The sequence below is a fragment of the Crocodylus porosus genome, unplaced genomic scaffold, assembly GCF_001723895.1.
Source record: "Crocodylus porosus isolate Cpor-Errol unplaced genomic scaffold, CroPor_comp1, whole genome shotgun sequence".
NCBI classification, from domain to species: Eukaryota; Metazoa; Chordata; order Crocodylia; family Crocodylidae; genus Crocodylus; species Crocodylus porosus.
Window position 1 is genome coordinate 4,168,006 of NW_017728913.1, and position 12,899 is coordinate 4,180,904.

The 12,899-nt window shown below is 40.2% G+C and overlaps 1 protein-coding gene across 3 annotated transcripts in view; it reads right to left on the reverse strand.

The window, feature by feature from the left end:
- The window catches only part of INPP4B (inositol polyphosphate-4-phosphatase type II B), a 385,552-nt gene that overhangs the window by 53,655 nt on the left and 318,998 nt on the right, over positions 1 to 12,899 (reverse strand). For 2 of the 3 annotated variants that reach the window (XM_019534402.1, XM_019534401.1), the window contains exon 22: positions 5,835 to 5,947. The exons of the other annotated variant lie outside the window; for it this stretch is intronic. In XM_019534402.1, coding sequence (XP_019389947.1) covers positions 5,835 to 5,947 — 113 coding nt within the window. The remainder of the gene's footprint in view (positions 1 to 5,834; positions 5,948 to 12,899) is intronic. 3 annotated transcript variants of the gene reach the window in all.

Consider the following 12,899-nt stretch of genomic DNA (forward strand, 5'->3'; position numbering starts at 1 on the left):
AGCCCAGTTTTTCTCCTGCCCAGGCAGGGGGTCGGATTTGAAGATCTACAAGGTCCCTTCTGACCCTACTTCTATGATTCTATGAATAGGATATGGCCTACATGCTTTTGGAACAGCAGAATTTCCTGATACCTTGTCTTAGAGTCTCTAACACCTGCTGTATGAAATCAGTAGCAAAGTTCAGGGTCTCTAGTTCTCTTTGTTTTTAGTAAAAACACTTCTGCTTTTTTGGATAAGATGGAGGAGAAGGTGCTCAAATATATATATATATTTTTACTCTATTACTTTTCTTTTTACTTTCTCTGTTACTTCAACTTTTTTTCAAAGAAGTTTTTCTTAGCATTTCCTAAATAAGATCTGACTCTGAGTTTGCTTGAGTGGCCTGGGTCCTAAGGGACCACCTCTTCCCTTATGTTCCCATCATGGCTCGTAAAAGTCACCCAAAAGTAAGTTCCTCCTGCAGTTCCACCTGTGCATCAACTTTACTTGGATGATCCTGTAAATGGAGCCCTTAGTAGTGAAGAAATTGGGGAATTGAGAACTAGGGGATGATCCATTTACAGGATCATCCCCATCCAAACCACCCTAAACAAATCCATTGTCTAATCCAGTGGTGTCAAAGATATAGCCTGGGTCATATCTGGCCTTCACAGCCCCATCATCTGGCCCTCAGTGCTGCCACTGGGTCTCAGAAGTTAACCCACATGGTACATACCAGCCCAGCCCTGCACACAGGGCATGGGATGTATGCTGCATGCAATACTTGGTCTGGTCCCCATGCTGCATGCAGTGCCTGCTCTGGCCAGTCTGAGATTTTGCAGCACTTGGTCCCTGCTCCAGCCTCTGTAGGACCATCCAGGGCAGGCATTGGTCCCAGACTGGCCAAAGCAGGCACTGGGTGCATTGGATCTGGCATGTGGGAGGAGGGTGCATGCAGACCCAATCTGATCCATGGGCCAGCCTATCACTGGTCTAACCTATTAGCAAAACTAAAAGACATAGCACCCTAATCTGCCACAGGTAAGCAGGGGGACCATGATGGCCAATGTCCTGCTGCTGCAAAGGTCGTTAAAATATGGTTGAGCGATCCAAGGAAGAAAGCTATGCCACACCACTAAAGAGGAAGGCATAAATCCTCACAGTCCATACAGATCTGAGCAAAGGGTAAAGTTTAAACATTCCTTTCTGACCTCAAATATGGCAATTGATCTCGAGTAGAGGGACAAGGTCCTTTAGTCAGGAACCTCTAGGTTTAAGTCCCAGCAGGAGCATTTGCAAATCCCAATCAAAATCCCCAGCCTTCATGGCTCTTTAAGAAAACACTCCTATTAACTCTTTCCTATGATGCAATATCAAGGGTACAACTGATTAAATGGAAACACAGTATATTTATAACTATTAAAAAATATTACTACATAGCAGAGAATTAATGGGTTGCACCGACCTAATGGAATACAGTGGTGCAAAACCTCATTCAATTAAAATCCTGACTAAAAAGAGATCAGACGTTTTATGGATAATGACTACAGTTATTAGGGCCTTCCTACATGGTAATTTTGGGCAGCTCCTGGAGCTCTTAACACCTGGATTGTTCACACATTAACACCTGAAACTAGTTTTAACCACTCCTTATGTGGCTCAAAGTTACAGTACTCCAGGGCAGGATTCTCTCTGATGTTTGCTACCCAGCTTGTGTTACACTAAGGTGTAGCCACTCTAGCTACACCTCACCATAAACATCCCACATGTCCCCTTCCCCTGCTGGTCCAGATTGGGCCCGCTGTTCCCCTCATCCTAGTGCCCACCCTCCCCCTCTTTACTTGTGTCTGCCTGTGCCATCTCTCCCAGGGGAGCAGGCAGGGAAGAGACAGCCTGGGCCCTGCTGTCATGGCTGCTACTCTCTGAGCCAGCAGTGGTGGCAGCAGAGCTGGGCAGGAAATTTAACCCTTCCCTGCCTGCCTCCCTGGGAGAGACAGAGCAGGCAGACACATGTAAGTGCTGGGGAGTGTCAGGGGGCAAGGGGAAATACTGTGGGGTAGGGAGTGAAGACACAGAGGACAGGGGGAAAATCCAGACTGGGAAGGGAGTGTATTCTTACTTTTCATTCCTTCAGGTGCCTGCTGGCCTGAGGTGTGACTACTCCAAACTTGAGCTAGCACTAACACTGATCAATATTTGTGCAGCTCACAGTGTCGGGTCTAAAAAGGCCCTCAAATAAGATATGGTACAAGAACTCTCTCATACTTCAAGGCCTAAACATTTGCTGTTAAAGAAGAACATTTCTCTACGGGCTCTATTCCCTAGCTGTACTTAATTTTTAGAATGTCCTTTGTAGCATCAGATCTCAGTCACTGCTGGAGACAGAATGCTGCAGCAGAAAAGATACTGGTTACATCCAGTTAAATAGTTTCTTTGTTCACTCATAGGCTAAGTTCAAAATCTGATTTTATGGACGATCAATAAGTGTAACTGCACGCATCTCTACACATGAACTTTACTGAGAAGTTGACTAATTTGCTCTATAGTAAAGCATCACTGTCTACATGAGTGCTGGTATTAAGGTGCAGTAAATTAACTCCAGAATAAGATAATACTGTTGAGGACAGTACTATCTTAAGCAGAGCAATTAAATGTGACAGAATGCATGTATAGATGGTGACAGGGGCTGATTGGGGCAAAAGGGTACTAAAGTCTAGAGTCTGTCTGCCACCTGGCCATATGGCTACGTAGGTTTTGCACCCTCATCCCCCAACCAGCCCCACCACCACACAATGCCTCCACCTGGAGCCTGGGGCTGACCACCCTGCCCCAAACTTGCTGCCAGCTCAGGGTTGCTCCATCCTGGCTCAAACTGCTACTGCGCTCAGTGCACATGTAGATGCTACATCCAGGAGCAGTTGACTCCAGCTCAAACAGCTCTGGGGTTTATTGTGTTGCCTTAATGGCACGTGTATGTTAGAATTGCACAGCTTGCATCTTGCTCTTGATAAGAAAAGAATGCTGCCCAAGATTTCTCCCTCTCCCTCCTTAGTCTTTCTCATGCTGATTACAGAAACTGGAATTTAACTGCATAGCCTTGGGGAATGAACTGTTGATGAACTCTTGTGGTATTGACTGTTGATGAACTCTTGTGGTATTGAGCATGCTTAATTAGCTGTTGCATATTTACCTCTCCGCCCTCCCTACTCAAATGACTAATTATACTATACATGCGATATATGTGATGATGTAGTTACATGTATGTTTGTATGAAATGGAAGTAAGCTGCAAGAACTTCTGTGTCTGTGCACGCGCCCAGGAGATTTGAGAAGATAAATGCCGCTTGCAAACACAATCAAGGGCCGGAGACTGATCTGAGCTGAGCTCCCTTCTCTGGCCTTGCTTGCAAACAAATAGACCCTTAAGTGCCGACTGATGTCTGTGTGTCTGTGATCTCTGCGTGCCTCCAGGGAACGAACCACTGGCGAGATCCAGACGTGTGGATGTGTGTGGTTTGTGGTGCCACAAACCTCTTTGTGATGCCATGAGCAGCATGTCTGGCATATTAAAACATGATCCACATTACACATTTGCATCATGGGGGCAAAATTTGCTACAGGGAATCCTGATAGCAAAAACAAAACTGAAAAAAGGGGCACACACCATAGGACCATGCCACTGGCAGACATGGAGGCTCAGTCCTCCTGGGAGATGCTTTAGCTGCTGGCCAGAGGGTCTACCTTCCTTTAATTCCACCCCTACTCCTCCAGCACACTGGGAGCCGGGAAGAGTGGGGAAATGGCATTTTGCCCTGCATGAAAATGTACAAGCAGGGGTACATGCAGCAGCAAAAAATAGTGGCACAAATTTGTGCCACTGCTTTTTTTGCCACTGCAAGTGCACAGCCCTGTATGGAGGCATGCACCCATGAGTAGAATATTTAGCTTTCACTGCTTACTCAGTAGTCACCATTACAGGAAACCTTTATATTGATTTTATGGCCGATTTTTCTAATGTTTTCTATGCAGTGGACATGGACAACTTTCCTACTGTCTTTAGAAAAATAAATGTCTGTAATAACCATTTGGCAAATGTAGACTTTTTATACATTTTGTATAGCTCTACCATTGTTCCAATATAACAAGGGGTAATATATCTATCACAATAACATCATTAATACCTTACAGCTGGGAACTGCAACTTTCCAATACAAGCACACCGCTGCATTAGGTTATCAATATCAAAGGATTCAGACTAATCAGTACCAGGGGGTTAATTCATAATAGCATAAGGTAGGGGATATGTAACATAATGAAGACAATTTCTGAAGTATTTGTACTTCAGAAGACTGTTTCTTCCCACAAATATTTTGAGGATGCCCCGAATAGTTACCAATGAAATCTTTGGAAGCCTGAAGTAAAAGTAAATCTTGCTCAGATCTTCGCACAATATTTTATAAAGACCTATAGTGATTTACCTTTTATGTCTTCTGAAAGCTATGTTATAAGCATTGTAGAAAAATGTTATTGTTATGGACATTATAGGATTCCTATTGAAAAATGTATTATAAAATGTATTAGTCTAAATATGAAATTGTTTTAGTAATGTATAAAACTGCAACATTATTAATTACTAAGGAAAGTATGTGAACGTTATTCACAACTGGTAACTTGTAATTCACACTATTAATGAAAGGCTGTTCATATTATACTAATATTTTGTATTTATTGTGCCATTACTTTGACTTAAGTAGTGTGTGCATTTTTGAATTTGCAGGAGGAAAAGAGTTTATATTTCAAATACAGTGTATACTAAAGGCCAAATTCAGAGTTGGTATAAATGGACAAGACTTTACACGGGCAGCAAAGGTATATCTTTAACTCCAGGACAATAACCCTGCCCAGTTCAAGTCTCAGACATGCTAGAAATCATCAAATTGCATGCCTACATGCCATGATGATGTAGAGAAATGAATGAAATAGGTACTATTGATTTAAAGTTGATTCATGGAATTCCTATTGAGTAGCAGCTAAACGGTTGCTTACAAAGTTAAAATACTCTAATGACAGAGTAAATGAGAATTGAGAATGAGAAAGAGAATGTGTAGAAATATGAAACAAATAGTAAATCAAGGAATTGCATCTTGCATCATGCCTCTCATTTCTAAAGAAAAGATAGGCTTGCCTGATTTAAATCTGGATTCCCACAATGATGGATTTAGTTTAAATTTAGGAAGAATAACATTCAGTTGAGTTAATATTCTTATGAGTATGCATTATTAACCAAGGTACTGATACTACAGCATTGTACAAGAATTGACTCTTGTACATACATGGGGTTGTAATGATTTTCATAGGTATAGGTACAGGCACAGGCATTTGACTATGTGGAGCTAAGTGAAGGACTGGTATGCAGATATGTATATCATACTGTGTTTTACTGAGTCTCATTACATTTTCTTCATAAACTTTCACCATAAACAATTTTCTTAACTGTAGGCTGCTTCTCCTGGGGATGAACTGCAGGATACTGATAAGTCTTCAGCAGTGATATAAGGGGTTGAATTATATATATTTTTTATTTCATAATTTTGGCAATGGAGCCCTTAGTAGTGAAGAAATTGGGGAATTGAGAACTAGGGGATTCAGGTGCTGAGAGGCCAGACAGACCCACAACAGGGTCTCTTTCTTTAAAAATATCTGCAGAATAAAGCCAGACAAATATAGCTCCATGGTTCACTAGCTGCTTCTGTGACCCCAATCACTATAATTTCTGAGTGTTTCCTTAAAATACCAAAAATATATATGGAAAATTAGTCCATCATATGTGAAAATGGTGAAAACTAGAAAGCTTACCATTGCAGCCAGCCACATGATTTCTACATTCTTTCTTTTTTTGGACTGGATATTTTGATGGAGATTTTCTAGTAATCCTTTTAAGTCTTTTTGTTCTTGAAAATGTGGTAAGCCTAAAAAGAAGGAAAGGTTATGCTGACAAGGATTTCTTCACGATACAGAAGCTGTTGTGCCTGCAGTCTCATTTAGAATTCATGCAGATCGCAATGATAAATACTGACTATTTAATGAAGAAGAAAAAGCACAATTTCCCTGTAAATAAAGGGCTTTATTTTTAAAGATCCCATCCTGTGGGATACTAAGTGTTTTAATTACCCTCTTTTAAATTACAGTTGAGACTACAGGGCACCTTCCATGTAGCCTGAGTGCTAGATCATATTTGACAGTTAAAATAGAAGTAAGAAAGCTGAGAAGACAGTCTAAAAAAAATCTGATATTTTATGGCTATGTACAAATCTGGGTTTTAAAATAAAGAAAGAGAAGAAAAGAAAATGGAAAAGAAATTTTTGAAATGCTGAAACATTTCTTGTTTTTATTTTCAAAAAGAACATCTCAACTTTTTGGGTCAAAACAATGTCTTTGCTTACAAAATTTTTAAGAGATGAGGAAAGGTTAAAAATCCCAAAAGCTAAACAGAATAGTTTGTTCAACATGACAATTTTTTGGGGTAGGTTCCAACTTAAAATATAATCTTGGGTAGACCTAATATGATTGTTTCAAAAAATATCTGTTTAATCATGGGGCAAGAAAATACATAATTTGTACAGCTGCATTCCTCATACACCCAAATTCCCCCTTGAAGACACATCATTGGAAGACCATTAGTGACTAGGCAATTAAGTATTGGCCACTTTCAGTTATTCTAGTGCTTCATGTATCTAGGCAAAGAACAGCATATTTAACACCACCTTTGTACTCATTAGTATTGAATAATAGTAGAGACAAATTCTGTCAATTTTTCCATATGTCTTTTTCTTATAGAAGTGAATAAAAGGAGACATTAGCTGTTAACATGCTTAAAATATAACAATATCTTGGAACCAGAGAAAGCATCATGAAACCAAACCTATTCAGAGGACTTTCTTTCCTTCAGGTTGGTAAATTGACTCATTTTGCCTACACTAAAACCAACCAGGGTGTTCCTCCTACTGCTGAAACCATGTTTTTTTTTAAAATGGAGTGAGCCAAGTTTATTTCTAATTCACAGGGTAAAAACTAAAAGGTATTATAATGCAGGTCAAATATCCATTCTCCTAACCTGCCCACAGCTAGAATGACATCTGTTTGATCTACAAACTTTCATTTCTTATCTCTAATGAATGCTAGTTTCTCTCATCCATAGTGCATAGTTGAGAAGTCATTTAAAAATACATAAAAAGAAACATGAATATGCTAAAAGTCTCTTGTAGTTGCCTGATCCACATGCTACATTGCACCAATGAGAGACCAAAGAATATTGAAGAATGCTTTTAGAATTGGTTTTATTATATTTTTTCTCATAATTTTATTGAAAATTACCTTCCCTGCATATCTGAAGATATAGTGTGTCTGCTTTTTAAAACTACAGCAACAACATAAAATGTTGTACCTCAATATATATAAACTTGTATCATATTATCAATATGGAAATATTAGTTCCCCGATATGCCCTTTCTCCAATATGTAGGAATGATGCTTAATCCTAGTCAGACATGCCTTTTTATTGAATATGGCAAGGGTTTTTTTGTTTTGTTTGTTTGTTTCTAACATACAACATTCCTAAAATAAGTCATATCTTGGCACTTTTGACAGTGTTCAAATCCTGAAAATCTTTTAACAGTATTAAACTGACAAATCATTCTTGAGGATTATAGAGGAAAATGACCCAGAATTACTGAATCCTGGCAGCTTCTCTTCTGAGGAATGCATAGTCTACAGAAGTGACATGGTACCAAGCCAGAGATTCTTGATTTGCATGTGGATCCTGAGAATCTTGCATGCCATCCTCTGCTCAGGGTGGAGAGGAACAGCACACATCAGTCTGACACCAGAATGGGTGCTACTCAAGTATCAACATGGCAATGTAAAACCACAGTGACATGGGCACGTCTGAATTCAAGCTGATAGTTCCTTAAACTGAAACTTAATATTCTTCCACTACACTATTGCCTTTGTGTATATTCAATCACATTTATTTTATAATAAGCATGTTACATTTGTGTACTCATAAGAATCTGGAAGTGGTACTGTATTTTGGGTCACAAATCTACAACTTGATATGTTCCACCTTTTGGTAGGAATTTATTCCAAAACATATTGTCATCACTGATTATTTTCAGAGTTTAATAAAAATAACAAGTCAAAGGGATTGAAAAATGAAGTACAGGCAGGGGGAAAGATTTTTTTTTTTCCAGTATGATTTGAATTACATTGGAAAGTCAATGAAGCAGAGAAATACAGCATGACTGCTCCAGATGGCAAATCTGTAGAGGAAATTTTGCAAACCAAAAGCAGTGTAAACTAGCAGAGTAACAGAAGAGGACTGAAGAGCAGAGAGACTGAGGACTATAGAGGCAAGAGATGGAAACTAATAGAGTATGCTGAGTAGTTCCTAAAAAGCTTTCCCTTCCACCTCCCCCCCCCAAATCCAAAATGCAATATAGAAATGAAGAGGCAGACAATGAAGCTCTGAAAATGGCAGTATATGACAGTTTTGTGAATATCCCTGTATCTAGTTACGAATTTCATTTGATTTAGCAACACTACTGTAGCTTTGAATTGTCATTGTTAGGGACCTACCAAAATTGCGATTTCACAATTGTCACAGAAACTGGAATTTCAGGCAGCCCTAGTGAAAAAGCACAGGATCCGTGCTTTTGGCAGGATCTCTGGGGAAAAAATCTCACTGAAAATAAAATGCTGGCTCCCTCTGGGGAGCCAGCAGTCCTTGTGGCCACTGCAGCCTGACCACACAGGGGGAAGTGGGGCTGCTGGCATGGCAAGATGACTGCCACCCTTGCCCCTTGCTGCAGATGGGCTGCAAGGGCTGTCCAGCATATGGCCTCTAATCAGTGGAGAGGGGTGGGGCCACATGATAGACAGCGCTTGCAGCCAATCAGCAGCAAGAGGCTGCCCCATTGGGGCCTCTCAGCCAATCAGAGGCATGGGGTGCCTGCTGCGCTCTGCCTGTGAAAACAGCTGCCTGGCTTGCAGTTTTTCTGGGAAATCAGCCAGCAACCACCTTGATTTAGAAAGACCTAGTCATTGTGGATGAGATATCCATGTTGTGGCAGGATGTTGGCCCTTGGGAAGAAGCTATTTCTGAAAAGGTGTGACAATATAATCTAAGGGCAATCAGTATTGAATGGTTTTCACTTGTTTGACCAGAGGAATTTCTGCAGGTGGGACCTCTGCCTTTGGAGGGTCTCTCTCTTCAAAGAAGTATGCCTAGGTAAAAGGTGGAGCTAGAATTCTCTCAATTTGAGCACATGGCTGCAGAGCTGCACTTTTATCCAGCTAAACACCTGGCCAAAGGGGAAGGGTCATTTTACTTTCTGAAAGACAGTGGAGGCAACAGGGCTTTTGCCTTCCATAAGAACTTAAATCAAAACCCATGGATTCTATTTTAAAAAGGGGGGGGAGGGATGAGATTTGATATGGAGGGGGGGGATATCAGGTGTTTGTTGTTTTCCACATACCTGTAACTCTTTTGTACTTTTTAAGACTAAAGCATGTACTTCTTTAAGAAACTCCTTTACTAAACCTGCCTCCTTACTTTTCTGCCATGTAGTACCTAGCAACACAGCTTAAACAACCAGGAAGACTCAAGAGGGAACTTGTTTAGGTAAGTTGGGAATTCATTATGTCTAAGGCACTGCCTCCAGGGCAGCAAACATGATCCCAGTGCCAAAAGGGTGTCAGATGCAGGCTGTATACCTGGAGTGTGTGCCCAAGTGATCCAGAACTTGAGGCAGTGGTTAGGCATGTGGGATTCAGTGGTTCAAATTAGCTCATGAAAAAGAGGAATCTTTTTAAAGAGCAGGAGTGAACCAGTCTATGACAGGATGATGTGGTCATCCTTCTTTGCACAGAATTTTTAAAATGTTGGAGAACTGGGACTTGTGAAGGCCAGAAGGATGGAAAAGACAACAGTGGAAGCACAGGGAAAAGGAGGCTATGGGAAAAATGGACTTAATTAGTGGCCTGGATGTTATACAAGACTGGATAGAAGCAGAGGGGTGGAAGAATATATATGGGTCAGTAATTCAGAGAGAGTGATGCTTGGTAAGCTCTCCTCAGATAAGAAAATAAGCCAGAATGTATTTGGTCAAGACATGATGTATACATTTGACAGGAATAAATGGTAAAAGGTGTTTAATAATATCTGCACCATTGAGTTACAGCTTATTAGTGTTTATATATACACATTTATATATATACACACACACACACATATTATACACACACACACATAGAGAGAGAGAGAAAAAGAGGAACTAAACAACAGAAAGGGAGAAGATAAACATAAAAAAGGAGAAATCTTTAAATCTTTATAGAGAAAGGGCTCTTGGAAAAAGAACCATGAGCAAAGATGGAAAATATATCGAAGTTAAAGAAAGTGGTGACTAAGGCAGATAAGCATTAGTTCTTAAATGGAACGTAAGAGACTCACACAGGTTTAGAAATGGCCCTGGAAGATGGAATGCCATGAAATCTCTAAATCTGTAATATGGCAATAAGATTAGAGAAACTGAAAGTAATCAGCAGAAAAAAAGAATCAAGTAAAATGAGGATGACCTAGAAAAGGGCAGTTACATTTTGGCAGCAACATGTAAACAGTAGGGATGTGTGAAACGGGCCATATTCGATTTGGAGTCAGCCCAAATTGGGGACAGCGATTCGATTACTTGATTCAGAACACTGTCCCAAAATCCGAATCTGAAGATTCGATGCTGATTTGGAGAATTCATGATTTGGTCATAGACAGCTTTAAATGTTTTTTCTGCATACCTCAAGGTACCAGACATGGCTCATGAATGCTGCGATGGTTGTGTAGACAGAGCATTCCACAGGAGCATAGGGGGGTCCCCCACATGCTTGGCAGTGGACCCGGAAGTGAACTGGAAGTACTTCCAGTCCTTTTCCAGGTCTACCACCGAGCATGCAGGGGACACCTCACCCAGACTCAGCAATTGGCCATGCAGAGACCCCGGGTGCCCCTCCAGACACAAGGAGGCACCAGTCACCAAGCCAGGAGGAGGGGGAGGGTCCCCTGCACACTCTGTGGCAGACCTGGAAGCAGACCGGAAGTGCTTTTGGTCCACTTCTGGGTCTGCTGCCGAGTGGGGAACACCCCCGTGCTCTTGTGGAACATTCCATCCATCCCAGCATCTCAGCATTCACGAGCTGCCTTGTACCTTGAGGTAAGTAGAAAAAAAACTTAAAGCTGTGCCTATGGCTGAATCACTGAATCTCTCTGAATAAATTCAGAGTGTTCCGATTTGATTTGGAGAGATTAAAGGGTCTCCTGATTTGATTTGGATTCAAAGATTCAGCCACCGAATTGGGCGAAATCTCTGCTGAATCCAATCGGCAACTGAAGCTTCACACAGCCCTAGCAAACAGATCAAGTAGCTTTTTATTTAAAAAAAAAGAAAAGAAAAGATAAACAACACACACACACACACATATGCACACATCTGGAGACAGCCTAGATCAAGATTAAGTAATAATTAATGTAAAATTAAAATAAAAACATAGCTTAAACAAATTCTGGAAGGGAAAAGATTCTGAAGCATAACTCGTCATATAGAGATTAGTGTATGCAAGACCAGAAGACAGTGAAAACAAGCAAAAAATATTTCCATCCATTTGAAATTAATGAACTAGCATATAAATCAGAAACTAAAAGCAGTCTGAGATCAACTATTCAGAGACATACTTACGGATGGGTTCCTCAGATGATGAAAAGTAGTAAGTGCTATTTGTATGAGAACTTTTTTTTTTTTTTTTTTTTTAGTTATTTAGGTACAGGGGACATAACAGACTTTGGAACTCACCCAGGAAGGATTACTGAATACTGTTCCCCAACATGCTATCTGACCAATGCCAACCTAAATCAGCTAGCATTTTCTTGTAGATACACTGCTGTAGGGATCATGAAAAATTAACTTAATATACAAAAATGTGGAGTTCCGTGCGTGCATAGAAAGAATCCTTAATCCTGGCAAAAAACATATGCACCAAGTCAGGGATGGCCTGCGAATATGAAAGTCATGTGTCTCAGGATAAAAAACACAGCACTTAACTTTACAGTAACTGTTTTTCTTCAAGATGTTCTGCACACAGGGATCGGATTCATGGTTTGTACAAACTTCCTACAGAGAAGCACAGACTGCTTTAAGCAGAAACATCCTGAAGGTTGCACATACATGCTGTTTTACACTTCACCCGCTCTGGACATGAGGGGTAAAACAAGCCAAACTTCCAGTCAGACCTGTCACTGCCCAGAATTCAGATGTGCACTGTGAAGAAGAGTGGGTCATGGAATCCACCTTAAAACCCCATGAAAAGATGACAATTTTATGCAGTGTTTCAGTTTCAAGTACTGCAGTATGCTATGTATTCAAAAGTATATAATACAAAACTGTTTCTTGTAACAATGAAGAATCTAAGGAAAAGCTATACATGCATTGTATAAACAAATACTTCATTACAAAACACATCTGCTAGAACTGCTTCATGGATTCACTAAAAGGAAACTGCTTTGAAAAGTAATGGCCATATAGTCAACTGTAAAACCTACTAGTTAACCCCACTTTAAAATTTTAAAGTCTTATAGCTTTTATTCATAAACACAAATAATTCTGTTCTACACTTTTACATGGAATTCATGTTCTTAGTTATTTAGCACAGAAAAGTTAAAAATTATCATTGAATCTCCAATATTTATTCGTTGAACTTCTGGGATCTTCTTAAGGGTCAGTTTTCTCACAAAAGGTCCTCAGAAGTAGCTTATCTTGCACTTTATTTGGAAGAGATATAGTTTCTAGGGTCGGAAGGGACCTGAGCAGATCATCTAGTCCA